A 27,999-nucleotide genomic window follows, 5' to 3' on the forward strand; every position below is an offset into this window, starting at 1 on the left:
ACCCGGCGTGCCGCGCGGTGCTTCTCCTCCGCCCGCTAATGTTTTGGCCGACTCAAGATGGCGGTACAGGAGTCGGCTACTCAGCTCTCCATGACCCTGAAGGTGCAGGAGTACCCCACCCTCAAGGTGGGCCTGCGGGCGGGGCGACCGCGCCTGGCTGGTGTCGGCGGGACACGGTGGGCGGGCTGTGGCCCGGAGCGCCGGGCGGGTTCTGGGGGCCGGACTCGCCGGGTCTGTGGGGTCTGCGGGTGGGGGTCGAGGAGTGCGGGTCTGTGAGGTCCGGGCGTCCAGGCTCCCGGGGACGGCGGAGTCTAGGGCCTGGGGGTCTGCGGAGTGTGCGGGGTCCGGCTTCCGGGGGTGGTGGGGCCTGTGGTTGTGGGGGTCTGTGGGGCGGGGTCTGCGGGTGTTGGGTCGCGAGGTGCAAGACTGCGAGGTCCGGGGAACCGGGCTTCCCGGGGCGGCGGGACCTGGGGCCTGTGGGTCTGCGGGGCCGGCCCGGCGGGTGTGGCGAGGTGTGGCGAGTGGCCGTGGCTGCACTGCCCGGCCAGCAAGGGCTTCGTGGCAGGGCGGGGAGCGCGTCAGCCCGGCGCTGGCCTCGCCCTCCGGGGCCGGAGTGTGGCCCCTGCGTCTCAAGTAGCCTGCGTTGCCCCTCCCCTGGCTGCCTGGTGACCTGGCCGAGGTGGGGTCGCGGGCCCCCAGCCCGAGGGCCCGACGGTAGGTGGCCAGCTGCGGTCCGGAAGCTCCGTGTCAGGTGTGTGGCTCCCAGTCACTAATTAGGGAAGTTGGAAGCAAAGGAGAGCCCCGACGGTCTAATGGGAATCCATTTTGCGGGGTGTCACCAAACCTGAAATACAGCCCTTACCACTTGGTTACCGGTTGGGTGACCTTGGATGGTCACTTAGCCAAGTCGCATTCCATTGGGGTGAAATTGGTGTTCCTAGTGGTAGGGCCTGTACTTGCTGCTTACTGGATTGGTAAAGGATTTGAGGGTGATTGACTAACATGAAGCACTTGGGAGTAAATGCCTTCAAAGGTCAAGGTCACGATACTCCAGGAAGGGCTGTGGCTGGACATTAGTGGTCTGGATTCTTTCCCTGGGGGCCCCACACCCCGCTCACCCTTGCGGTGACCAGTGGTGGTGGGTGCAGTGTGGCTGGGTGGCTGTGAGTCCTGTCCCCTGGTCGCCGCTTGCTGACAGACCTCCAGGTCTGAGGTGTTTCCTCCTTCCAGGTGTAGGTGCTGTGAGCTTGATGCCACCTCAGTGTGAAAGGGGGACCGCGACCGCATATTAGAAGAAGACACACGGCTGGAGCCAGGCTGCCCTGCTGCGGCGCTGACCCAGGAGCCGGTGTCCTGCTCTCTGACACAGGAGGGGCCCTGGAGCAGGCGCTGGTTGGCGGGACCTCTTTGGGGCAGTGCTGGTCAGCGTGCGGCTCATTAAGTGGGGGAGCTGTTAGCTTCTGGCCTGGGTCTCACTCAGTCCACCATCAGGCTGTCATTTGAGCTGACAGACACGGTTCAAAGGCCAGAACTGGCGGTTCCTCATTTTTGGTCCTGGCTGGTGACTGAGACGCATTGACTGGAAGGTGTTTCTCCGCCCAGCCCACCTCTGTTGTTTCACCGCCGTGTTGTGGCTTGAGTTCCACGGTGGTTAACTAGCCTCTGACTGAAGTGGCTGTGGCCCTGGCTGGCTGGCTCAGTGGGTTAGCGGGTCGTCCCCATACGGCAAGGCTGTGGGTTCAATCCTTGATCAGGGCGCACGCCGGAAGCAACCAGTGAGTGCGATTGAGGGGACAGCAAGTCCGCGTGTCTGTCTTCTACTTTTTTAGAATGATTTTAAAAGCTGAATGTTTGCAGCCAGAGAAGCCACTTCCACCACTTGTCGTCCCAGGCTGGTCAGGTCCCATTGAGTCACTCCGTTCTGTCGACACACGTCACTGCCGAGTTAACGTTTTTCACAGAACTTTTCAGAACCGACTCCCAGTGGTTAGCGAGGTTGTCCCAGGAAACTAGGGGTCCTTGACTCGGACGCGTTTGTTAGCACAAGTGTAGCAGACGTGGGAAGGGCGGGTGGCTTGGGAGCCGGGCCATGCTGTGCCGTCTCAAGTAGGGTCCAGACCTGGGGCACGGGGTGGGGGCACAGTGTGTATTCAGGGAAGAAGGGGGTAGGGAGGATGAGGGCTAGGCCCCTGGACAGCGTCCTTCTGCGTCTCTGGTCCCTGGACGTGTGTCCTGCAGGGTGATGGGACAGGCACGTACTGGACCAATTACACAGACATGACGGGAACCCTCATGCGGGCAGCCTCGGCAGGTTCGTCACAGCCTCAGGGCTTGGTGCTCCTGGTGCCTGGAGAAGCGGGATGAGAGAGGAGCCGGGATGAGGTGCCGCTGCCCCTGCTCTGGCACAGGCACTGCGTCTTCGCCGGCGCCGATCCTGCAGCGGGTGGGTGGCACAGGCCTGTCCACCGCTGTGGATGTAGGGGCCCGGTGACTCTTTGCCGCGGGGGTGTGCACTGCAGGGTGTTCCGCAGCACCCCTGGCCTCCCCCTAACCAAATGCCACAGGGCGGCCTCAGAACGTTTCCAGACCTGGCCAGGTGTCCCCGGGGCAGAATCACTGCGGTGAGAAATCACAGCCAGATCTGGCTTCATGGAAGCCATGTTTACGTTGCTGCCAGGGGCCATGGGAAGGCAGCCTGACTGTGTCCTTCCCTTTGGGTGCACTTGGGTGTCAGGCGTAGGGCGTGCCCCTCAGGCCTCCACCAGTGAAGAGCGGAGAAACGTGGGTGCCTAGCCCACCATCTTGAACTAATTTTGTTTTTAATAGTGTTCTGATTATAAAAATAAGTTATATTCTCCAAATTCTACTAATTATCCCACTGATATTTTGGTATGTTCCTATTTTTTTCGTTCAAATAGCTGAAGTCCAGTAGTGTTTTCGAGGCCTCCTTTATCACCCCCACACCAGGTGTTCTGTGCGGCCGAGGCGGGGCGCCTGGCCTTGGTCATCTGGCCACCTGGCTCTGGGCCCTGACTCAAGTCTCGCCTGGGCCCACCTCCTTGCTGGGAGCCTCGTCTCAGCGCCTCAGCCAGGGGATCCCCAGCTCAACCCAGCTCAGTCCCACCTCCCAGCTGTCCTCTCCTCACGGCTGGGGAGGGCGGGTGTTGCTCCCAACTGGGTCATTCTCTGCGGGAATGTTTAAATTTTGTGCTTTTGATTTGGTGACAATCTTTCAACCAAGCAGTGCCCTGTGGTTTCAAAGCCTGGGTTTGTCCTTGTCACAGAAAATTTGGGGACAGTTACATGCCTGAAACTAACTTTCAGGGCAGTGTTCCAAACTTGGCCGGGTTGGGGACACGGGATCTGGAGTTTGGGAAGCACTGGTAAGCATGACATGGGGACGTCAGAAACCGACCTGGCGCTGGGGTTCAGTTCTGTGTGTTCTGCATCCTGGACGGTGGACACGGGCGGTGGCTCAGCTCCCTCCTACTTCAGGGTGTGTGACTGATGAGGCCGGAGTGCGCCTCCAAAAGGGGTCGTCCTGTGCACAGACACCACTGCGTGCTCTGGCCCTCGCCCGTCGGACCTTCACAGTGCGGCGCTCCTGCCTGCGTGCCTCCCAGACCGCCAGGTGTGAGCTCGGAGGAAATGCCTCCTTCTCCGAAGAGCTGGGCCTGCACGGGCCCCCTTTGTCAGATGTTTGGCCGCCCGGACAGGGCCCTCGGTGGCATGTCTTCTGTGCTGGGGCACGTCTGCCCTGCGTGTGCCCGGGCCTTCCCCGGTAGCGCAGACCAGGTTGAGGGAGGAATCCCGCTTGCTGTACGTGATTGTGGTTAAAGTATTATTTTCAAACAAACACCAAGTCAGGAAAAGAAGGGTTTTCTAATGCCTAGTGCCCTGTGGCAGAGGGCCCCCAGCCCTGGCCTGTGGCAGCAGCTGGCAGTCACCAGGCTTCAGGTTGTGTGGTGGCTGTGATAGCCGAGCATGTCACGCCTGCTCTCCTGTGACCCTCACGGCAGGCCCAGACAGGGCCCTGTTGGTGTGTGGCAGGGAGGCGTGGGGCGCAGGCTGAGGTTCCCGACACTGAGGCTTTGCCCTCCTCTGGCAGCTCTGGGGAGCCCTGAGCACCGATGGGGGTGGGGAAGGACAGACCTGTGACTTGTCAGGTTGCTGTGCTGCTGCAGTGCCGGCAGTGGGGGCGGGGGGCGCTGAACGAGTGGACAGGAGGACTCAGGTCTCTCAGTGACCAGGATGAAGTCAAGGCGAGTGTGGAACAGCAGGAGGCCCATGGACCTGAGGGCTGGTGCCGTAGGTGGCCTTGGAGCTGTACATGGGGAGAACCTCGTAGGCCATGTTGAAGTTTCGGCAGACCCCAACCCTGTCGATGTGACTTGGGACGTTCCCAAAGCCACCCAGAGGCTGGGCCTGCAGGGCCCTGGGCTAACAACAGGCACCACAGCGGCAGGTCAGCTGGGACAGGAAGCCAGTGAGGGAGACAGTGGCCTGAGAACAAAGCGGTGGCCGGCGCTCTGCTCGGGGCTCTGGGCAGAGCGGCTGCGCAGTGCTGGCCTGAGTGCGAGGGCGCTGTGGGCCGGCAGTGCCTGTCGGGCATTTCGGGTGTGACGGTGTGTTTCAGAGTCTTCATACCTGGAGAGCATTGTTTTGAAAACTTTCTGAGAAGAGGAGTCACCTGCCATTGGAACAACTACACACAGGGCTAATGACGAGTCTCCCTGGATGGTGGAGGCCTCAGCTGTGCAGCTGAATGTGGCTTGCAGAGCACCAGCGGGCTGGGCCAGTGGTCTTGCCGCCCCTCATGCTCCCAGCTGCCGCCTTGCCTGGCTCCACACACGGCAGGGCCCTGCTCTGCCCGCCCCCACGGTCACTTGTGCTCAGACTCCTCCCCCCTGCTTGCTGCAGCTCCAGCACTTGGTGCTCTCTGCTGCCTCAGTTTCACCCCCAAGTGGCTCTGATGGCCCCTCCTCAGCCGTGTCCTCCTGCCACAGCTGGTCCTCTCTCTGCCCTCCACCCTTGTCTCTGGGAGCTCCTGGTCTTTCCTGGGTTAGAAAACCAGCATTGTTAGTGTGGCCTCCAGGCCCTGGTGGCTTGGCTTCCTGTATCCCCTCCCCCACCAGTGCCCTGGGGACATGGCCACAGTGGTCCCCCTGCAGTCACAGGACACGCCAGCATGGTCCTCGGAGCCTGTGCTCTTGTTTGCTTTTCCCAGAACCTTCCCCACCTGGAGTCCAGGGGGTGTTTCCCTCCCCTCCTCTGGCCTTTGCTCAGGTGCTGCCTTCCCACTGAGGTCACCTGGTTGCAGCTGAAGCTCCCACCCGCTCCATCTTGGCTCCTGCCTCCACCCGGCTCAGTGTGTTTTGCTTCCGTGTCTCCTTCTAACCATGGAGTGGTTTGTTTCTGGGGAGGGCAGAGAAGTAATTCTTCAATTAAAAAATAAACTAACGTCCTTTTGGCAATTTTGCCCAAAGCAGTCAGAACTGACACAGAAATAAACGTGTGTGTTAGACTGGACGAGACAATGTGTCTACGTGCCCAGAACACACAGCCCGCTCACTGGGAATGGACAGAGTGAGGAGAGAGGCCAGCGCCAGCGCCGGCCTGGTGCACGGCAGGGGTGCTCAGAGCCCAAGCACCCGGCCTGACGCAGGCCACAGGCGGCCCTGACCCAGCCGTGGCGATATGTGTATCCTCAGCAGAGGCGAAGGGAGCCCGGCGTCCATGGAGCTGGGCGTGTTTCTGTTAGAAAACACCGGTCACAGCTGTTCGGGCACCGTCAGCCTTCGTGCGCTTGCCCAGGTGTTTCCTGTTCATCAGGAAGCACAGCGAGTCCGGACCCTGCGTGACACCCAAGTGGGCTACAAAGGGCCGAAGTAATGGCCTTGGGGCGAAATGGCTGGCTTCCGTGTAAAGTGAGAAAGTGGGCTGTGCTGCGTTGCAGGTGCCCCTGAGTGTGTGTGCTGTGTTTGCTCCGTGGGCCATCCTTGTGGAGGGTGGCCGGGCCTCCTGCACGCTGGCAGCGGCAGCTGGCTTGGGGGGTGCAGCTCCTCCTGTTCTACTTCTGCTGCCCTTTCCACGGGGGGCCAGTGGCTGGGCGAGATTTCCGCAGGAGCCAGCACGTTGTGATGGGCAATCGTGTGTCCAGAGAGGATAGTGTGAAGGGGCTGGCCACTCTTCCCTCCTCGAGCTGGCCGTGACACCCCCCCTTGAAGATGACCAGAAATGTGTCATTTTTCGAGGAGCCTATTTAAAATGGGTGTTTTGAACCACTCCTTTCCAAGGTGAGCCTCCCGCGGAGTGTGTGCTGTGCTCGGAAAGGCCCGCACAGGGCAGCACGAAGCCCCGATGGCTGGGAGACTGCCCCACGCCCACACCAGAACTCAACACGGTGCTCCGGGACGTGGAGGGATGGGCGCTGGTGCTCAGGGCTCAGGCCTGCCCTTCTGGGGTGAGCAGCCTGTGGGCTGCACGCAGTCCAGGATGGCTGTGAATGCTGCCCAGCACAAGATCGTAAATTTACTTAAAACATTTTGAGACTTTTTTGTTTTTGTTAGTGTTTGTGTATTTAATGTGTGGTCCAAGACAACTCCTCTTCTTCCAGTGAGGCCCAGAGACACCAAAAGGTTGGACACCGGTGCTTGATATATTATATTGGCTTTGTGATAAATATGGAGAAACCTCTCTGGAGGTTTCTTAATTGTGAAAGATAAAAATCTTGATGCCATTGGGGAAATACTTCCTTCCTGTGCTGGTGAAAGTGGCTGAAAACAACGATGACAAGTGAAAATACACCTTTTTGTCAGCAAACACTGTCAGAAAACCACAGCCAGCACTGGAGAAGCGGTGGAGACACACACGCCGCAGCAGACGACAGCGTGGGGGCCGCGTGGAGCCGGCGGGAGTGCAGGTGTGCCCCGGGAGTCTCAGCCGCAGGTCTGCCGGCTCCTGGTTCGGTTGCGACAATGACAGGTCTCTCTGTGAGCCGCAGGAGGGGAGTGACGCGCCGTGGAGGCAGCGTGGGCTCCCTGGCTGAAGGAAGCTGGGCGTCTTCGAAGCTTTTGCACGCCAGGTTACCAAGGAAAAACCACGTTGGTCCCGAGCAGGCAGACTTGAGCCTCTTCTTTAGCGGGTAGGGTAGAGTCGGGATTTAGAAGCAAGTAACAAACTTTAAAAATCCTATGAACCAGGAAGAGCTGAGTTCAAATTAACAAGGAAGACCCAAGGCCGCTCTCCCTTGTGGAGTGTTGGACACAGGCACACACAGAAAACCTGTGGAAGGGAAAATGTGTTGAACTAAAGCTCATGAAGTCGCTATTTTATAGGTTAAAAAGCGATGAGTGAATAGGCCTATAACATTTAAGGAGATTAAAAACAAAAACAAAGCGCATGAAGAAAAGCCCAAGGCCAGATGGCTTCACTCATGAATTCTGTTACGTGTTTAAAGGAGAATTGATATGGATCCTTGACGGACTCTTCCAAAAATAAAAAAAAATAAAAAAATAAATAGAAATGGACATTTCCCAACTCATACTTTGAGGTCAATATTTCCCTGATGTCAAAGTCAGACAAACCTCAGGAGAACTCCAGACCGCACTCTGCATGGATGAATACAGGTACCCAAACCGACAGAGTGCTGGGAGACAGACCCCGACAGCAAGAGGAAGGGGCGTGTGCCGTGGCCACTTGCCACGGAGTGCGAGGCTTGGTGCGTCCGCACAGCAGTACGCCACACCGGCCCACCAGTACGTAACCGAACTCGATGCCGCTGCGTGACGGAACCCTCCCCACGCGCGGAGCAGGAGAGCCCTTCCTCGCCCTGGTGAAGGGCATCTGTGAAAACCCACAGCCGGTGTCAGGCTCCCACTGTGGCCGGGCACAAGGCAAGGGGTCTCGTTCTTCACTGCTGTCTAGCGTTGTCCTGAGGGGTCTAATCAGAGCAGTTAGACAGGAAAAAGACAGGCATTTCGACGGAGGGAGAGGCAGCCCTGGCTGCTGTGGCTCAGTGGGTTGGGTGGGCCAGCAAACCGAAAGGTCTCTGGTTTGATTCCCAGTCAGGGCACATGCCTGGGTTGCGGGCCAGGTCCCCAGTGCGGGGCGTGCGAGAGGCAGTCGATCAGTGTATGTCTCACATCGGTGTTTCTCACGCTCTCTTCCTCCCTCCCGTCCTCTGTCTCTAACAATAAGAAAATATGTAAGAAAGGAAGGAAGGGGTGAAGTATTTGCAGATGAAATGTGCTTGTACGTGGAAAATCCTAAGGAACACACACACCTATTAGAACTAAAAAGCAGGAGATAAGATCCATATATCAAGTCAGTTGTATTTCTGAACCTTAGAAATGAAAATCAAAAAGGAAATCAAGAAAACTTTTATTTGTAGTAGCCCCAAGAATAGTAAAATATGTAGGGATTGAGACTGTTAAGATAACAGTACTTCCCAAATTGATCCACAGATTCAGCACAATCCATATGAAAATTGTAGCTGGCTGTTTTGCAGAAATTGATAAGCCATTTCCGAAATTCTCACGGAAACGCGAGGGACCCAGAGTAAAACAGTAATGTGAGTCAGCTCAAGCTGTCGTAAAGGACCAGAGACTGGTCACAGTTCCCGAGGCTGGCAGTCTGGGGTCAGAACGCAGTGAGGTCAGTTCCGGTGAGGCCTCTAACGAGTGCGGGCCAACTTGGCGGGAAGTGATAGCTCTCGGGTCCCTGTGAAGAGGGCGCTGAGCCTGTGTGTGAAGCTCCAGCCTTGTGACAGTCTCTGCCCGTAGGCCCTGCCACATTGGGGCTGGGATGTCAGCGTGAGCTGTGGGGACACCGCTGGTCCCGGTGCCCCCCACCTCCTTTCTGCCTCTGGGCGTGCCTGCTCTAGGGACGCTGTGGGGCGGCTCCCATAGGGTGTGCCCCCTGGGTCAGGCTGACCAACCCCCCGCGTCCACCAGCCTGTCGCCCTGCTGCCTGCGGCAGGACGGCCTGCGTTTCCAGGCTGAGCGGCACCCCTGTGTGCCCCCACACATCTTACCCTTCCGTCCGCAGCTGGACACTTGGGCTGCCCCACGCGTCGGCGCTTGTAGTGACGCTGCGGTACGCCCGTGGTGCGGAGGTCTCTCTGAGACGGGTGTCAGTCCTGGGGGCCCAGCGGCCCCTCCGGTGAGGTGGGTTTGAACTTCTCGAGGCCTTTTCAGTAAATACAGTCGGCCCTTGTGTCCCTGGGGGTCACAGCCGCAGTCCGACCAGCCACCACTCGGAAACAGGCTTTTGCTCTGCGGTGGGGAATCCACATACACGGAGGGCAGACTCAAGTTCATGCAGATGTTCAGCTGCACTGGGGTCGGTGCCCTAACCCTGCCCCTCTCAAGGGTCAAACTGTGGTGCCCCTGGAGAGGGATTGCGTCCACCCGTGGGTGAGGGCCTCTCCTGTTTCCATGGCGGCAGCCCCACCTACAGTCCCACCTCAGGGCCCAGGTCCCCGAGTCCTGCCAGCCCTCGTTCCTGGGTTTGGACTGGGCCGTCCTCGTGGGTGTGAACTTCTGCCTCCCTGGGAGTACAGTGCCTGTCCCTGAAGGGCCAAGACGCCCAGCCGAGGGCCGCCTTGCTTGCATGTCCTGTGTGAGGTGTGGGAATGTCTGAGGCTTGTGCCTGTTCCTCCCTCTGGTCACTTGGGGGTTTTGCCATCGTCCTTTGTGTCCTGGATGCCGCCCGTGGGAGTGAGGCAGTGGGCACACAGCCCTCTGTTCCCGGCCGCCTCTCCCCTCTGTGGGTGGCTCCCTGTGCTGCTTGGAGCTTTAAAGGTCGGTGTGGTCCTACTTGTCTATTTTTGATTTTGTTACCTGTGCTTTTAGGGGTAGATTTTTATTTACTTTTTAAAAGAAAACTCTTCCAGTCTGTTACTTTTCTAGTCATGTTATCCTCATTTATTTAGGTCAAGTCTTGTTTTTCCCGTTACTGCGTCTTTGGCTTCTCCACTGTTGGTGGTTGTGCCCCCCGCACTGCGCTGACGTGAGTGTGTGGTCCCACTAAGGCCTTTCCCTGAGCCGGTTTTCCTCCCAGAAGGTCTGTCCCTGAGCATCCGAGGGCATTGTGAGCTCTCCCTCATTCCTTAGTGGCAGCTTGGTGTAGTTTAGAATCCTCAGCGTTCCTGCTCCTTCCTTTGGCAACAGCCTTCTGGGGAGGAGGTGCCTGGGAAGGAGCTGTTGGTGGCCGCACAGCAGCAGGGTGGGTTTGGGAAAGGCAGGAAGGCCTGCTGGCTGGGTGCCCTGGGGGTGGAAGTCCTGGGAGCAGCTGGCAGGAGAGGCTGCCCCAGGCTGGCTCAGCATGCACTGTGTACAGGAGCAGAGCACAAGAACTCCAGGAGCTCCTCCGGGGAGGGGGCGTTGGTCACACCCTCAACCATGGCCGTGTCCTCGAACCCAGGACATTCCTCAGGTCCTGGGCTCGAGCCAGCCGGGTGGGGACTGGACAGAGGGGTGGCATAAGGCCTGGCCTGGAAGCCCAGCTCCGCAGAGTGGGCAGAGTGTGCAGGCCCTGGGGGCCGAGGGCAGGTGGGTTCTTGCCTGGGAGGGGTGGTGGCAGGCAGTGCGGGGTCAGGGCCACTTGGAGTGAGTAGCGTGGAGGCGTAGGGAGCACTGAGGTGACGGAGTGTATGCATCTGTGGGAGTGTGGACGGTGCCGCCACACCCCAGGGCGGGCACTGGGGACCCCAGGTCCCCATGTGCACTGTAGTTCTGGTTACCTGCACCCCACATGTGCACCGAGTCCAAGTTGGTTTCTTCCATCAAAAGGTAAAAAAGCCCTGGCTGGGTGGCTTTTTTATCTTTCCTACCAGTCAGTTGGAGAGATGTCTCATAGACCAAAATGTTGTGGGTTCAGTCCCCGGTCAGGGTACAACCCAGGTAGCAGGGCTGCTCCCTCACGGGGACGCATACCCAAGGCCACTGATAGATGATGCTTCTCTCTCGAACTAATGTGTTTGTCTCTCTCATTCTCTGCCACCCTCTCTCTCCCCCCTTCTCTCTCTAAAATCGGTAAAGATGTCCTTGGGTGAGGATTTAAAAAAAACATTAAAAAGTTAAATTTGACCTTAAAATATAAGGTTTTGGGGCTGGATACTGACGACGCCAGGCCCTGCTGCTGTTTGGAGAAAAGTTAAAATGGACACGGCGCCCAGCTGAGGAGCAAGCCTGGCGTCTGCCCTCTGGTTGGTTGGCTCTGTGGGTTTGGGGGCAGTGTGTATTTTTGCATTGGTCTCTTCACCCAGCAACCTGAGTGGCCCAGTATTCGGGCCGTCTTTTGCAGGTCCCAGTAAGGTTTGCGGGGAGACGCGTTTGTTAGGCACCCGAACCCTAAGGGAGTGCCGCGCGGGGGCCTGCCCATCCCTCAGCCTCTTCTCGCTCCTCCAGGTGCCCTACGAGACGCTGAACAAACGCTTCCGAGCTGCGCAGAAGAACATTGACCGTGAGACAAGCCACGTCACCATGGTGGTGGCAGAGCTGGAGAAGACCCTCAGCAGCTGCCCTGCCGTGGACTCTGTGGTCAGCCTGCTGGATGGCGTGGTGGAGAAGCTCAGCGTCCTCAAAAGGAAGGTTGGTGCCGGCCGCCAGGTGGTCCTGTGGGAGGATTGTCATCGCCTGCGGGACGCGGGTCCTGGGAAGTGGGACCATCGGGGTCAGGCTGTCCCAGGGGCTGGTGGGCAGGGCCGGTGGGGGTGCTGTGCCAGGTAGCTGTCCCCATCTGACTGCCTGCACTCCCCGGCCTCAGGCAGCCCCCAGCCCCTGTGCCTCTTCGTGTGGTCCAGGCTGTCCCAGCTCCCCAGGGTCAGGCCCACACAGGGCACAGGGTGGTAGCAGGTTGATTTACTATTTTTAGGATTTCACCTCAAAACAGCACGTAGGGTTTCTTGTTTCTGGGAACGGCAGATGGGGCATCTGCACCAATGTGCTCACTGAGAACAACCAAAAATGTGATCTTTGATTTGTTCATTTTTAAAAATCCTTAGCTGGGGATGTGTGTATTGGTTTTTAGAAAGAGGACAGGAGAGAGAGAGAGAAAGAAAAACGTCAGTTGGTCACCTCCCGTGCCCGCCCCGACTGGGAATCGGACCCTCAGTGTTGGGGGCACAGGGCGATGCTCTGGTCACCAGAGCCACCGGCCAGGGCAAAAGTATGAACGTTTAACGTGCCTCACTGCACGCTCTAAAGAAACACTGAGAAGACAGGAATCCCCGGGAGGGCAGGGGTCAGAGAGGAGCCAGAGGAGGGTGTACCTGGCTCCTGGGAGCCCCTCCAGGGCCTGGTGTGCCAGTGACCGGGGCCCGCTGCAGGGACTTTGCAGCGCTGCCCGTCAGGCGAGGGCACCCCGCGGACGCCCCGACAAAGCATCGCAGCCCTTCAGGCTGGTGGGGGTGGGCCCAGCCGGGGCACCTCCCAGCACCAGGCAGTACGTGCAGGTCTGTGGCGTGCATCCGACGACCCGCACACAGTGCCCAGGTGCACGCAGAGGAGACGCCGCAGCCAGGTCCGCAGACTTCAGACACAGAAGTTGTCAGAGACCACAGTTCATACTGTGTTTAAGGAATAAACACGGGCTTGAAAATAACATGCAGAGAACTGAAAGCACGGAAGTGATTCAGTTTAGAAAGAACCAGATAAAACGTCAAGAAATGAAAAACTCAAATGTTTGCTTATAACGGATGTTTTAACACTTTGGCGTCAGGCGTCTGCCGTGAGGATCAGCAGCAGCACTGCATGAGGAGCCGGGGATTGGGGGGGGAACAGTGCGGGCGGGCGCCGGGATGGTGCAGGGGGCAGGGCTGGTCTGTGGCCCACAGGACGAGCAAGAACAAACCCACACAGGCTTTTTACACAAAATTCGTAAAGGCAGCGTGAGGAAAAGACTGCCTGCTGCCAGCATCTGGAAGCCAAAGAGTCAGGAGTGCTGTGGGAGAGAGCAGGGCCGGTGGGCTGGGCATGTGGGCCTGCACGTCCAGCCTCGGGCCGTGGGCACTGCTCTGGTCGGTGGTGGTGGCTGAGCCTCATGGCACGTGTGTGGGACATTGCTGTGTAGCTCTGTTGTGTTTGAACACAACTGAGTTCAGTGAAAAAGTGTTGTAACAGATAGAAGACGAGTTTGTAAGGGCGAAAGGCTCAGTTGGTTGGAGCATCGTCCCATGCACCAGAGTTGTGGGTTCATCCTGGTCGGGGCGCTCACCTCGGCTGCAGGGGCCATCCCGCGTGGGTCCCAGGTGCGGGTGCGTGCGGGAGGCAACCCATCAATGTGTCTCTCTCTCCCCCTCTTCCCCACCCCCATCTTCCACTCTTTCTAAGATCAGAGCGCAGGGCCGCAGGGTGGCAGGCTTGGCTGTGGGGAAGGCGCGGCCTAAGCTCGCTCTGTGCCCCCCTCAGGCGGTGGAGTCCATCCAGGCTGAGGACGAGAGCGCCAAGCTCTGCAAGCGCCGGATCGAGCACCTCAAGGAGCACAGCAGCGACCAGCCCGCGGCCGCCAGCCTGTGGAAGCGGAAGCGCATGGACCGCATGATGGTGGAGCACCTGCTGCGCTGCGGCTACTACAATACGGCCGTGAAGCTGGCGCGGCAGAGTGGCGTCGAGGTGTGCCGCGTGGGGTCTCACTTGCTGGCCCGCAGCTCTGGTCCCGGAGCTGCCCAAGGGCCCCTAGGAGCTTTGGCATGTGCTGCCTGCCTCCCCCATTCGCTGGGGCGGAGCCTGCTCCCGGGAAGGCAGCGCTGATCTGTTTTCAGTGGCTCTGGTGAAGCCGGTACAGAAGCAGGCATGCTCTCGCCTGCAGTCGCAGCTGCCCCGAGCAGCACGTGTCCCTGTCCAGATTCGAAGTGATGTCTGTGACCCATATCCACAGAACAAGCTCGTTCCATGGCCAGCTGTCCTGCCCTGTGCCGGGCCCGCTGTCCTCTCAGATGCGAGCTCCCACTGCAGCCCCACCCCTTCTGGAGCTGCAGCTGCACCCACGTGTGGCTCACACCTGGGCCAGCCTCGGGCCTGGTGCCAAGCTGGGCCCCTGTGCAGGACGCCAGCAGGCACCCAGAGCCCCTGTTGTGCCGGGCGTTGTCCGTGTCTATTTCAGACAGAGGAGAGAGGTGCCCCTGGAGCTCCGTCTCCCTCTCACGGCTCCCGCCCTTCCTGGTGTCCAAGTGTTGGTCATCTCGACCTTGCGGTGGGGCGTTCTGGGCACCTGGCTCTGCTGGGACCCGAGGGCTCAGTAGCTGTGGCCCCATCCATGCACCCTGCCCACCCCGTGTCAGACACCTCAAGTGTAAATGAGTCCTCAGAGGGACAAACCATGGAGAGCGAGGGGAGGGGATGCTGGGATGTCCAGGTCTCCGTGTGGAGGGGGAAGTAGGGGGAGGGCCTGGTGCGCTGGCGGGAGCTGCCTGGCAGGGGTGCACAGACGTGGTCAGAGTGTGGTCCCTGAGGGCTCTGGTGAGGGGACTGGGGGTCTGGGGGGCCAGGAGTTCAGGGGTGCTTGGGTTCCATGCTCTGAGCACGCACTGCTTCCTTTCCCAAGGACTTGGTGAACATCGAGATGTTCCTGACGGCCAAAGAGGTGGAGGAGTCCCTGGAGAGGCGTGAGACTGCCACCTGCCTGGCTTGGTGCCACGACAACAAGTCTCGGCTGCGCAAGATGAAGGTGCTCCGCCCCGGCGGGGTGGGCGGGGCTGTGCCACCCGCTGGTTCGGAGGCATTTCATTCAGGTCCTCGGCTGGGCTGCTGGGTTTGGTGTGGGTTTGGGGTATTTTGGGTGGTGCGCCCCCTACTACGCTAGGTTTTGGACCAGTGTTCTGAGCATGATGTTCCGAGGCAGCAAGGCAATGACCTCGTGTAAGCGCTTGGTGGCCCTGCTGGGGTTGGAGCCAGGCCGTCCCGCCTCTGCATCGTCCCGGGGTGCGGGGAGCCCTGGGCAGAAGCTGGTGTTGGCCTGCCTGGCTCAGAGTGTCAGGCTGGGATGTTCTTGAATACAGCTCTTTTTGAGACCCACACGCAGCTTCGGAAAGGGACACCTAAACATAATCAGAGTCTAAACGTGCTCACGGAAAGGTGTTCGCACCATGGGGCTTGCAGAAATGTGTGACTGTGTTAACCCTCCCGCCTCCGTTAGAGAACTGTGTTTCCTGTTTGCTAACCCGAGCGCCTCTGACCTCCCTGGCTGGGTTGTCGTGTGCACGTAGTGACCAGCCAGGGGTGACGCTCTCTGCCACTCAGGGCCGCCAAAGCGAGCATGACGCGAAGCCGGGACGGAAAAGTAGAGTGGCCAGTGGCTCCCCTAAAGAAAGTGAGGATCTTGGTATGGAAACCATAAAAGGAAAGCCAGAATTGGTACGTAACTCCCGCCCCGCTCCCCGCCCCAGCCCCCCAGCCGTGCTGCTCGCAGAGCGGGAGCGGGTCGGAAGGAAATGGGCTTCCTGTCTTGACAGGCTGTCTCTGCAAGCCCGTTGCCTCCCAGACCCACGGCTGCTTGGCGAGGGCGCGCCCACTCGGGCGCTCTCGGACGGGGCATGGCAGCCACGTGCGGGCAGGCGGGCGAGGCTGGACCCGCCGATGGCCTTTGAACTCAAAGGAACGTAGTCTCCCAAGAGTGTGTTTGGAAGACGCCCCAATGGCATGGCAGCATGTGTGTAAAACGCTGACGGGACAAGTCAGGGTGCCCAGCAGCCTCCACAGTGTGTGTGCGCACGTGAGCTCACGTGCACGGCACGGCCCGGCCCGCAGCAGGCTGGTGGGGTCTCGCCCGCCAGCCAGTCGGGACACTAGAGGGGGAAGAGGCTTCAAGGCGTGGTTTCACGTAGTCGGAAGGTGCTTCCGAAGGAAGTGGTTGTGCCGAGGCAACGTCCAGTGCGTTGACTGGGGTCTCCGGGCAGGTGAGGATGTGTGCGCAGTGACCTGTGACATGCTGCGTGTCTGTGGAAGTCACCGGTGGTGCAGGGTGTGCTTGGCGCTCAGTGCTTCTCAGTCACTTACCTGTGGTGCTTCCACACACATGCAGTCCCCTGCACGTGGCCTGCAGTCGGCCCTCGACTTCTGTGCCCGCGGGTTCTGACCGCCGAGCCCGGTGGCGCCCTGGGGTGACAGGGTAGAGAGGAGCTGAGTGCCTGTGGCACCTCATCAGCAGTGTGCCACAGAGACAGGGCTCGGGGTCCCGTGTGTGGAAGTGTAGTGGGTGGGGCAAAGGGCCGCCACAGCCAGTAGACCACATCAGCGTCGGGGCTGGGACCTGGTTGTCTCCGTAGCACCACTGTCCGCCATGTCCTCCCAGGGGCTCTGCCGCTTTTAGACAGGAGGCCTGGGAGGCAGGTGCGTCTCTCCCAGTGGTGTGTGCACACCTGCCCCTTGCCACAGGGCACCTTCGCCAACCAGTTGGGTCAGGCCTAGGGAAGGTCCACCACACGTGGAGGTTGGGGGAGGGCGAAGGCAGGACCCCGCCTGGCCGTGAGTGCCTGTGGTGTGGACATGCGGGTACCAGGTAAGTGACCGCACCTTTGCCTGCAGTGGGCAGCATGCAGCGGCAGGCGCCCCACCCTTGTCTGTGGCGTGGGGATGGGGCACCGCGTGCGGCGGGAGGCTCGGGCGAGAGAAGCACATGTAGACGTTGAGTGTTGGCCGTGTGGGTTGACTGACCCAACTGGCTGTGGGCATCTCCGTCCACGCCACGTGGGGCTGGGTGCCATGGAGCTCGGGCATGTGTTGTGCTGAAGCCACAGGCTCTGTGATCGGCTGGCACAGTGAGTGCTGCCTGAAGCCACAAGAGGTGTTGCGGCCGGCGACTGCTGTGGAGGCAGCGCAGCTTCCGCCTTCGGGCACAGGGGCTGCCCGCGCCCGCCTCTCCCCTGACCCCGGCCATGGTGGTTTAGCCCAAAGGGGCTCAAGGTCACTGAGACCCCCAAGTGAGTGTTCGGGTGTCTGTACAGAGCACCTGCTGGTGGCGCACAGTGCCCCTCGACCTCCCATGGGGCCATCGTGCAGGCGCCTGCCAGACACACGGGCCTCAGCGCTCACTGCCTGCCGGCTCTGCCTGGGCCTGGCCGGCCACTCACCCGGGGCCTTCAGACTGGCCGTCCTCCCAGGTGTGCGTGTGCCGCCCTTGCTGGCCTCTATCCCTCCGGGTGCTGGGAACCAGGCCTCAGAGCAGCGATGGGCCTACCTCCCCCTCGCAGCCCCTGTTCTGGTGGGGCCAACTGGAGGTCAGGGCGGGTGGGACTTAGACTCTGTGACTCTGAGGCCAATAGAGGTGAGGGCCCAGCGAGGCTGGTGACCAAGGAGGAGGTGTGGTTGGGAGAAGAGCTCGGTGCAGGGGGGGTCCCACGGTCACCTGCTTCTCTCGAGCTGATGTGTCCCACACACTGAATTGCTGGTGACTCCTGGCTGTTTCTCACCCGAGGTCTCCCCTGTCAGGGACACCCAGCTGTCCCCAGGGCCTGGCCCTGTGGGTGGTAACGCTGCTCTGGCCGTGTTTTGCTGGGAGCGGCTGGGCCTGCAGGCCCAGGAGCTAGTTCGGGTCGGGGTCAGGCTGCCCCCGGTGGTTTTGAGCCTCCTTCTCGGGCACTGCACCCACAGCGTCAGGCCTGTGTGTGGGGTCGGCTGGGGTCGCAGCTGTGCGGGGCGCCGTCTGAGCCTGCGCCTTGTCTCTGCCCTCAGAGCTGCCTGGAGTTCAGCCTGAGGATCCAGGAGTTCATCGAGCTCGTCCGGCAGAACAAGAGGCTGGATGCCGTGAGGTGCGCAGTGGGTGGGCCTGCCGTTCTGGGTGGGGCGTGGGGCTGGGGCTGGGTCTCCCAGTCCCGGAGTCCTAGGCCATCCTGACGGCTGGTACCTGCCCAGGGATGGTCCCTGGTAGGAGGGTGTGAGGCAGGGAGCCAGGAGGCTGTGAGCTCTGTCTTCCCTTGTGGGAAGTGCTGTGGCTCCGTATCTCAGGAGCGTCCCCATGCACTGGGCCCTTCACCGGGCTCCAGTGTCAGTAGGCTGGGGGCCGGTCCTCCACTGCGGGCATTGGTGAGAGCAGTGAAGGCATGTGGAGTGTCCAGGGCCTCCTGGGCCCATCCTTGGGGCAGGCTTGGTGGTCCACGCAGAAGGACGGGGACGTGGGCTGGCTCTCCCGCAAAGGGTGGACTGAGGTGCCCGTGAAGGCAGGGTTCCTTGGTGACAGGGGCACCTTTGGGAAGGGGGTGGGATGGCACAAGAGCCCACTGTCCCAGAGCCTGGCGGCTCTGGTGTGTGCCTGGTGTCGCCTGGGGTCGGGGTGGGCGGTCAGCGCAGACTGGGAGGGCTGCGCTGCTTAGTCCCGTGGTGGCGGGGAGCACGCAGGGTGTTCCATGTGGAATGCTGGGCCTGCTGCAGCTCACGGTCTTCGGCCCCTCCTCTGGAAGCTTCGGACTTAATCCGCTTCCCAGCATCTGGGTGGGGGTCAGGCCCCTGGGGAGCTGAGCTCCCAGCAGACCCCGTGCAGGCCACTGAGTGTAGAATGGATTCAGGTTCTTAAAGATGAAAGTGCAAACTTAGAAGAACCAAGATACTGTTTTCTAGACACGCCAGGAAACACTTCAGTCAGGCTGAAGGGAGCCAGCTGGATGAGGTCCGCCAGGCCATGGGCATGCTGGCCTTCCCGCCCGACACGCATATCTCCCCCTACAAGGTAACCTGTCGCCACGGGGCTGCTCACACACTCAGCCTGGGGCCACCGTGCCTGGCATGCCTTTTTCCGGTTTGTTCCCATTTTGCTGCTAAGAGGATGGGTCAGAAGGACTCTGTGGGCCTGGAAAGCAGAGCACCTCTCCCAGGCCTCCCCTGGGGCCTCCCGAACTTCGGCTGTCTCTGGCAGGCCTGCCCTGCACCTGGGGATCTTGGCACAGGTGTGCTTAGGCCCTTCCCTTGCTGGCCACAGTTGGCCATGTGGGGTTGTTTCCTGTGAAGCCTGAGGGCAGCCCCACTGACCAGATGATCCCGGAATTGCCCCGGGGGCGCCTCCTGTTCTTGTCCTGGAAGACGTTCCACCCAACAGCCAAGCCAGCAGCCTTCACTCCTTCACTCCTTCACTCCTTCATCCTGCCCCCCTTGCGATCCGTCCACTGCGCGGTCCTGGTCACACTTGCTCATCTCCTCGGCAGGGTCGCCAGGCTGCACCCTTGGAGTTTTCTGACTCCTGAAGCTCTGCTTCCTGTCCATGAACAGTTCCCACTCCCAGTCCTTTCTCTGCTCTTACTTGACTGTACACTTGAGGAGCAGCTGCACCTTCAGCTCCCACACAGCTCCCTCCAGCACCCGAGAGCACCACACGGGCGCTGTCCTGTCATGACTCGCTGTCCCTCCAGTTTCCAGTGACTGGTCCCTCATCCTGACTCAGCCGCTGCTCACCTTTCCCATCCACATTTGCATAGTCCCCTGGAGACCGAGTTCCCCTTCCCTCGAGCCCTCCCTGCCCCTGCTGTCCCCTGCCCAGGCTGCCACTGGGTGTGTGCCTGTGTCCAGCAGCACCCTGTGCACATTTCACCCTCCTGGAGGCTGGTGGCGGGGGCTGTCGGGTTGTGTGGTTGCTGCACATCAGAGAGGCCCCGGGAGCTCTGATCTGGCACAGGGCCCTACCCCCTGGGCAGAGTGCCTCCCAAAGGCCTGCCTCCCTCAGCCCCTGTGGGGTGAGGGTTCACCCCTGGGTGCCCACACATGGAGGATGGGACCAGCCTTGTTGTCTGGGCCTGGAAACAGTTCCACCCAGGGCCTCCTCTGTAGCCCACCTGCCCCAGATGGGGCCCCTTCCCACCCCCCTGTGCCCCCCTAGCCTCTCGAGGGCAGCGGACAGCGTGTGGCTGCAGGTGGTGAGCCTGAACTGCTCTGGGGGAGGTTTGCGACCAGCCTGAGAAAGGCTGAACCTCCAGCTCAGGGTGGGGGTGTCGCCACAGGAGCCTTGTGGTGGCCCTTTACAGTCAGGTGCTACCTCTACCCCCTTGAGGGCAGCAGGAGCCAATCTGCCCCCTTTCTGGAGCTGAGTCCTCTGCCTGCCTGGGATCCCCAGCAAACAGCTGTGCCCACCCACACATGCAGAGTCCAGGCTGGCTGGGTGACGGCTCAGAGGAAGCGGGCCCATGCGCCATCCCAGCCTCTGCCTTCCTTTCCAGGACCTGCTGGACCCGGCCCGGTGGCGGATGCTGATTCAGCAGTTCCGGTACGACAACTATCGGCTGCACCAGCTGGGGAACAATTCCGTGTTCACCCTCACCCTGCAGGCCGGCCTCTCGGCCATAAAGACTCCGTATCCTTCTGGGCTCACGCTGCAGCCTGCCACACGCCCACAGAAAGCAGCTGGAACGTGAACTGTTCCAAGTGGCTTTCCTGTGGGGTTCCCGAGAATCCTGCAGAGTGGCAGCTGCCCTGTGGCCAGAGAGCTGATGCTCTGATCCGGTGTCTCTGGGTCCCTCCTGAGTGTCCTGTGGGGTCCTCTCTAGGACCCTGTCAGGGCTTTGTGCTTCTTAGTTTTCACTGATGCTGGGCGTACTGGGCCAGCTTTGCCTGTGATGGGACGGGGGACTGTCCCCGAGCCTGTGTTGAGCACTCTTGAGAGGAAGAGCCAGTTGGTAGTTCACAGCCTTCCTGGTGTCCGGGAGGAGGTCCCAGCGCACTCCTGCCTGCCCGGTGGTGGGCGGGCGTGCAGGGTTGGCCGAGTGTGCTTGTCCTCTGCTCCTTTGCGCTGGGAGGGGCCTGGCTGGGAGGTTCTGGCTGCTGGTTTCGCTGAAGCCTCAGGCTGTTTCCTGCCAGACACAGTGATTTCTTTGCCTTGGAAGAGAGACTCTGCTTGTTTTCTCCTTGGTGACTGTATGGCAGGGAGTGGTCTGTCCCCTGGTCTCAGCCTGAGCCTGTGGCCCCGTGACCCTTCCTTAACCCGAGGCCCAGGCAGTGCTACAAGGAGGACGGCAGCTCCAAGAGCCCCGACTGCCCCGTGTGCAGCCGCTCCCTGAACAAGCTGGCACAGCCCCTGCCCATGGCCCACTGCGCCAACTCCCGTCTGGTCTGCAAGATCTCGGGCGACGTGATGAACGAGAACAACCCGCCCATGATGCTGCCCAACGGCTATGTCTACGGCTACAACGTGAGCCCTGGGGGCAGGGCCGGGCTGTGTGGCAGCAGGAGGGTGCCTTGGGCAGAATGCACCGTTTGTCCTAATGCCTTCTGTTTTTATTTTCCAGTCTCTGCTCTCCATCCGTCAAGACGATAAGGTGGTTTGCCCGAGAACCAAAGAGGTCTTCCACTTCTCACAAGCTGAGAAAGTGTACATCATGTAGGCCTGCGTCCGCGCCTGCCTGCGGCGGTGTTTCTGTTTCTTGCGACCAAAGATCCGTGAGCAGCGCAGACACTCGGGAGGAGAGGATGGGAGTGTGAACAGGCTTGTGCTTGGAAACCACATGTTGACCGTAGGGTTTTGTGATGTGACCCAACTAGCAGATGCTTCAGGAAGGACGTGACACTGAGGGAAACTCGGGAACATTTCAGAAACAGCTCCTCCCTGTGACTGGTGACGGCCCTGGGGGACAGGTGTGTCTTGCCTGGGGGCCTGGAGCAGTGGCAGCCAGGCTGGGTCGGCCACTGCCACCCGCCCAAGGCCCTTGTGGGGCCTGGGCTCTGCCTCCCCCCCTGCACAGCCTGTGTGCCCCCGGGGGACCCGCTGGACCAAGTCTGCCAGGCCTGCAAGGTCCTGTCACTCGGCTCTAAATGCCGCTGGTCACAGGAACGAGCAGCACAGCCGAGTGACCATGATGACTCGCGATCGAGGGAGCCACCGTAGCCTACACCGCCGTCCGTAGAGGTTTGTACTTAGTGCTCAGATTTGCATGTGGATGTTGCTTAGCTAATAAACTGTACATGTAAAACATGTTAATAAAAGGGTTTTCTATTTCTCCTTTTCGTGTGAGGCGGAAGCTGTGTGTTCTGACACCTTGGTGTTGCTGTCCCACCCATTTGTCCATAGTGCAGAGGGCAGGGCCCCTTCAGTGGCCGCTGGGTCCTCAGGGGCGTCAGGAGACCATGTCCCCTGCTGAGCAGTGCACCTGTCCAGGTGCTGAGCCACTGGCAGGGCCCTCCCCATGCCAAAGCATGTGCTGAAGTCAGGAGTGGAGTGCGGCCCCACCTTCTCCCCATGGCAGACAAGGCCTCCTTGGACCCAGGAGAGGTTGCTGGGCAGGGACAGGGTGCCCGAACGCGTACTGTCCAGCCCACCCCAGTCAGCACACACCAGGGACCTGGGGGGCTGCAGGGCAAGGCTGCACAGAAGTTCAGGTAGGGCTCCCCTGGTGAAGGGCCCCTGCCCTCTGCATGCTTTGCTTTGACAAAGAACTGCCCAGCTTGCTTTGACAAATTCCTCTTAATTTGTGTGCCTTCCGTTGCTGTGGCCTAAGGGCGGGCTCAGATCCAGCTGGACTGCTGCGGGACCCTGGGGCTTCTGGGAAGCCAGCCCTGTGCCCGGCCCTGACAGGCACAGTGTGGGTCCCTGCTGCTGTCTCACATGTCCCTGCTAAAGCCTAGGGTGGTCTCCCCAGCCCTCCCCAGCACCCCCAGCCTTCTCTCTGCTGGCCACACCTCCTGCTCCTTGGCTGCTTCCCTGCCCCACCCACAGGAGGTGCTGGCTGTCTTCTCTGCCTATACCCTGCCTGGGACCACATCCCAGAGGCCACAGCCTGTGGGCCATCGCCACCCTCTGCTCTGGGGGAGCACAGCGTGGCAGCACCCCCTGGGTGTTGCTATGTGAGAAAGGACTCGCACAGGCCCCGGGGGCCGGCTTGTGCTGCAGCCTGGTTTTCTGTGAGCCGCACTTGCCTGTGGGGCTGCTGGGCAGCCTGGGGCGGCAGGGTCGCTGGGGGCAGGCCTCTACTGGCCACTAGGAGCTCCTCCCTAGCCTGTCCTTTGGTTACCTTCTTATTGAAGTAAATGCCCGGTGCGCAGGCCTGTGGCCCCCAGACCCATCCAGCCCAAGGGGCCCAGGGCCTTTCCCGTCGGCGTCCCCACAGGGACAGGCCATTGTCTCGGTGGTTCAGCCAGGTCTCAGACCTTGTGGACACACAGTGGCCTGGTGGGCCCGAGCCCGTCCTCTCCACAGCCGGATTGTGCCCATCGGATGCAAGCACAGTGCCTATCCCCTCTGCAGGTGGTGGGCATGGCTTACACACTTGTCTGCAGGGGCACTGGACACAGCCGGCCAGGGCGAGGTCCCGGGCTTCCCCGCCCAGGTGTGGGAGGCTGCCTGCGGCACATCCTCGCTGGCTGGGCACCCACCTCAGTTCACACAGCCTGCTGGCCGCCCGCTCACTCGAGGTTCTAACTGTGGTAGAGACGCACACACAGACACAGGCCTTAAACAATTCGGTGAGTCCTGATGAAGGTGGACTTGTCCCGAGCCCAGCTAGAGCCTTCCCAGACCTCTAAAGTGTCGCCGTAATGCCCCCAGAGCAGCCACACGCCACCCCGGCCGGCGATGACTGGTCAGTCCCTGTCCAAAAGCTCTGCCTGCTGGGCAAGCCCCGGGGCAGTCCCGCATGTCTGGCCACCCGCGCCTCGCCGAGGAGGGACTGTCCCACAGCCAACCACTCGGTCGTTGCTTGTCCAGTCTCTCCATGAGGGACGTCTGGTCTGTGTCCAGGTTCCACCTGCAGTGGGCGCCGCTGCACGTCTCTGCGGGTTGTGCCTTCACTTCCCTGGACTCTTGTCTAGTGGGCCCTCCCTGGCACGGGGGTGACCGAGCCTCGGTGTTGCTGTGTATGCACCTGCACAAGGCTGGCGTTCCTCCGGAGTGGCAGCTGTGTGGGAGGCCCCCCAGGCCGCACCCTGCCCGCTCATGGTGCTGCTGCGCTCACGCCAGTGCATGGCCAGGGCGCGCTGGGGCAGGGTCTGCCGGCTCCTGACCGCTGGTGACACCCAGCTCCTTCTGGTGAGCTGATGGGGCCATTCGTCTGTCTGCCCACCCGCCTGCTCTTCAGCATTCTTGACTTTTCCTTGGTCTGTAGGAATCCTGAGGTATTCTGGGTACAGGTCTGTCGTCAGATGTTCCCACACTCTGTGGACCATTCATTCAATGGGCAGAGGCTTTCGTTTCGGTAAAGTTTATCGATTTTTCATTTTTTAACGTCTTTCTGTGCTCTAAGAAGTGCATGCCCACGGAAGGTTGCGGTGATACTCTCTTCCACCTCCTGGGAGCGTTAGGCTTTTGATTAGGCCTGTGAGGCACCACAGGCTGCCTCGTGTATGGAGCGAAAAGTCGTCATTCACTGGAGAGTTCTTGTTGACCAGACCCCGGCCGGACCTCCTGGGTCTGTGCCTCGGTGCTCTGTTCTGTACCAGCGCCAAACAGCAAACGGCACCACACCCCAACGCCAGCTCCCCAGGACTCCGGCTACTGCAGCTCTGAGATTAGTCCTGAATGGGGAGTATGAGTCTTTTTTGATACTCATTCTCTACTTTTTCAAAGTTGTTTTGGCTTTTCTAGTTCCCTTGCATTTCTACATAAATGTAAGAATGGACTCGTAAAAGTCCATTTTAAAAAAAGTGCTGGGATTTTAACTGGGATCACCCTTAATCTACAGGTCCGTGCAGGACGGTCAGTCTGTTCAGCCATCACAACGGAAAGACCTTTCCTTGGGTCTGGAGGCCAGAAGTCCAAGATCAAGGTGCCAGAGGCTGGTTCCTGGTGAGGCCCCTCTTCCTGGGGCGAAGGGAGAATGCCAGCTCTTTAAGGACCGCCGTCCTGTGGGAGCGGAGCTCTACCCGTATGATGTCATTTAACCTTGACTATCTCCAGATACAGTCATGGGTTGGGCTCACAACTGTGAGTCGGTAACAGGGACTTAAGAGTCTTGAGCAGCCCTGACCAGCGCTACTCGGTTGGCTGGGCGTCGTCCTGCAAAGCGAAAGGTAGCCAACTGACTCCTGGTTAGGGCATGTGCCAGGGTTGTGGGGTTCAGTTCGCAGCTGGAGTGTGTACAAGAGGCATCTGATTGATGTATCTCTCCCTGTATCTCCCCCCTCCCTGAAAAACAAATTAAAAAAAACTACTGACGGCTCCAAGTGCTCCAATCTGTGGACACGGGACCTCTCCACGCTGCCACCACACTCCAGTGTCTGGGCACACACTTTGTCACCCCCAGGCATGTTGTGATTTTTAATGCTGTTGCAAACGTGATTTTTAAGTTTGACAGTGTGTCCCCTTGTGGTAACACGGAACTGATTTTGTATGTTGACCGTGTCCTGTGGCTTCACTAAACTCCGTTGTTACATCTAGTGGCGTCTTGGTAAAATTTAAAGCATTCTGGACTACAGACGTACCCTGCAGGGTCCCTGCTCCTGTTTACACCCTTTCTTGTCCCTACCACCCACCGCCCACACGCCCGGTGTATGGAGGGTGACCGCCGAGGGCGCCTGGTCTCCAGCGTCTGGTGGACCATGTTCTGGCAGGTTTTGGGACCTGTGCTTCATCAGGGTGAGGACACCTGCTTCGTTTCCTGTTACAGAGGATGGACGCCAAGAACTGCCAGATGTGCTTCCCTGCACCTGAGGAAGTTCGCATGTCGGTAGCCTGCATTGTCGGCCCACGCGTTCCAAGGTGGCTCTGGGTAGCCCACTGCATGTGGCCCGTGTCCAGATGAGCAGAGCTCTGCAGGTGAGCCGTCTGTGGCACACCTTGACGTCCCCTGACCCAGGGCCTCTGCTGCTTCTCTTCCTATTGATCAATCCAGCTGGGGGCTCACTGATTTTACAGGTCATTTCAAAGAACCACGTTTGGGGGCCAGGAAGGCCCTGTGCGTAGTGTGAAAGGTTTCATGTTCTCTGGGATGGGAGCCAGTACAGGGGCGAAGGGGTCATGGATCTGACCTTAGGCTTTAGGGGCTACTCTGGAGGCTGGAGAACGGCCGAAATGGGTCCCGCTGGGGGGTGGTGACTGGGACCTGGTGTTGGCAGCGGGGTGGTGGAAGGGGCTCCCATCGTGAGCGTGTTGGGAGTGGGGTTGTCAGGTTTCAGAGTGGACTGGACGTGGGGTGGGAGGAAGAGGCTGAGAGGAGGGAGGGAAGGAGGGGAGGTTGCTCAGGCGCGCGCTCAGGAGACCGTGAGCCACGCGAATGCAGGGGCAATGGGGCGGAAGTGGGTGCAGTGGGGAGAGGCCACAAGGAAAGGGCGGCTGCACAGCTCTTTCCAGGGATTTTGACCAAGAGGAGCCAGAGGCAACAGCTTGGAGAGTGAAAATGGACAGAAGGGTTTCACTGGGACAGGAGAGTGAAACAGCTACAGGAACAACTGTAGGCCTGGGACGGGCGCCGGGGTGACTGGGGCAGGGGGCACCGACCCGCCTCTCCTGTTTAATGACAGCCTTTTTGACGGGTAACTCACACACTATGTAAGCCATCCTTTCCGAACATACACTCCGTGTTTCAGTACCATGACCAGGTGGTGCGGCCACTACCTCTCGCTGCAGATCAGCCCACAAAGGGCCCTGTGCCCGGCAGCAGGCGCTTACAGTGCCCTCCTGCCCTCATGCGCCTTGTCCACGTCTGTCTGCGGACTTGTCTTTCTGCACATTTCACACAAGTGCAGCCACATATCTGGCCTTTTGTCTGGCTTTCATTTACGGTGACGTTTTTAGGCTGAAGGAGACACATCGTGTTGTTCACCTGTTGATGGACATTTGGGTGTTCCCACCTTTGGCCACTCACGACAGTGCGGCTGTGGACTCGCATGTCCACGCCTCCATATGGCCTCCATCCTCAGGTGCTTTTGTCCCATTCCACAGCCGCCCCAGGAAACTTCCAGAGTGCTACTTGAGTGCCAGCAGAAGACAAGAAGAGACCCCAGCCCCTGCACGCAGGCAAGTCTTCCTGTGGAAAGGCAGAGGCAAAACCTGGAGGGGTGCAGCTGAGGCAGGTGACAGGGTGGCGGCCCAGGACAGAGCACAAGGAGAGGGCAGAGGGGGGACTCCAGGTGGAGGTGAGGAGCCCACCTTGTCCTGAGGGCTCCTTGGGCCCCACAGGGATGGGTGCAGGGGCCTGGCTGTGCCTGGCGTGAGGGTGACCCCAGAGATCCTCAGAGGGTGCAGCCCCAGAGAGCAGGTCGGGCTGCCTGGAGAACACCTGAGTGCACAGGCCCAATGCAGCTAGACCCCAGGTCTGGGCTTGGGGCTGTATTATCTGGGAGCCCTGATTCCCAGGCTGCACTGAGAGCAACACAAACTCAGGGATGCCCGCGCGCACACACCCACTCAGCCTCCCAGGGCAGGGGTGGGCACACCCGGACATACGCATGGGTGAGGGGTATCCTGGGGAAAGATGAACCCAGGGAGGGCGGCCCACATGCAGAGGTGGACACCTGAGGGGATGTTTGCCTCAGAATGCGTGGTCCGGCAGCGGTGCCTGTAATGGCCATGCGGGCTCACATCCTTGGGGGCCGGTCAGGGACCGGGCCATCCCACCCCTCCCTGCAGGCTGCAGACCTTCCTCCTGGCTGCCACTTTCCATCCCCACGTTGGGTCCCGTGGGGCCGGTCCTTGCCCCACAGGCAGCGCCCGCCCTGTCTCAGCCCCTACAGGCAGCGGGGGCCGCGGCTGTGGCACCCGCCGGCAGAAACACGCACCCGCTCCCAGCCGACTTGGCCAAGCGGTCGCAGGAACTGGGCCCAGAGACCGCGAGCCTCCTGGTGGCCGTGGCGTGCATATCCGGCTGCACTCCATGGGCCAGAACCTGCCGGTGCCCGCGGCTCCTGTAAGAACTTGTTGCGCCCTCCAGCTTCCTTTTTCTCGCACATCTTCCTCCCTGGACGCTCCACCCCACCCCGCCCCTCCTCCGGGGGTGCGCCAGCAGAGCAGACCTCTGCTCCGCCCCTGCTTCTAGCGTCAGGACCCGCCATTGGCTGCGAGCTAGGGGGAACAAATAGGAGGCGGGCCCTCCACCGGAAGGGGGCGGGGATAACGTGAGAGGGGGCTTCGTCCGGCTATAGAAGCGGTTATCAC

General features: G+C 60.3%; 1 protein-coding gene across 2 annotated transcripts; it reads left to right on the plus strand.

Annotated features, from left to right (window-relative positions):
* Window positions 1-4: 4 nt before the first annotated feature.
* On the plus strand, window positions 5-21,913 carry MAEA (macrophage erythroblast attacher, E3 ubiquitin ligase). 2 transcript variants are annotated; one of them, XM_024573686.3, is made up of 10 exons: window positions 5-126; window positions 11,412-11,594; window positions 13,413-13,616; window positions 14,548-14,670; window positions 15,243-15,356; window positions 17,673-17,749; window positions 18,555-18,663; window positions 20,141-20,274; window positions 20,913-21,108; window positions 21,206-21,913. In XM_024573686.3, the coding sequence occupies exons 1-10, from the start codon at window positions 58-60 to the stop codon at window positions 21,299-21,301; spliced, it is 1,305 nt and encodes a 434-aa protein (XP_024429454.1). In that variant the 5' UTR covers window positions 5-57; the 3' UTR covers window positions 21,302-21,913. The 2 variants fall into 2 exon arrangements, with proteins under 2 accessions (XP_024429454.1, XP_024429455.1); XM_024573687.3 differs by lacking the exon at window positions 15,243-15,356.
* The last annotated feature ends 6,086 nt before the right edge of the window (window positions 21,914-27,999 follow it).

The sequence above is a fragment of the Desmodus rotundus genome, chromosome 4 (genome assembly GCF_022682495.2).
Source record: "Desmodus rotundus isolate HL8 chromosome 4, HLdesRot8A.1, whole genome shotgun sequence".
Taxonomy (NCBI): Eukaryota; Metazoa; Chordata; class Mammalia; order Chiroptera; family Phyllostomidae; genus Desmodus; species Desmodus rotundus.

Coding starts and splice junctions, on each gene's coding strand:
- MAEA (XM_024573686.3), top strand. CDS start 58: ATGGCGGTACAGGAGTCGGCTACTCAGCTCTCCATGACCCTGAAGGTG. Junction 14,671..15,242: donor CTCGGCTGCGCAAGATGAAG/GTGCTCCGCCCC, acceptor TCTGCCACTCAG/GGCCGCCAAAGCGAGCATGA. Junction 18,664..20,140: donor CGCATATCTCCCCCTACAAG/GTAACCTGTCGC, acceptor CTTCCTTTCCAG/GACCTGCTGGACCCGGCCCG.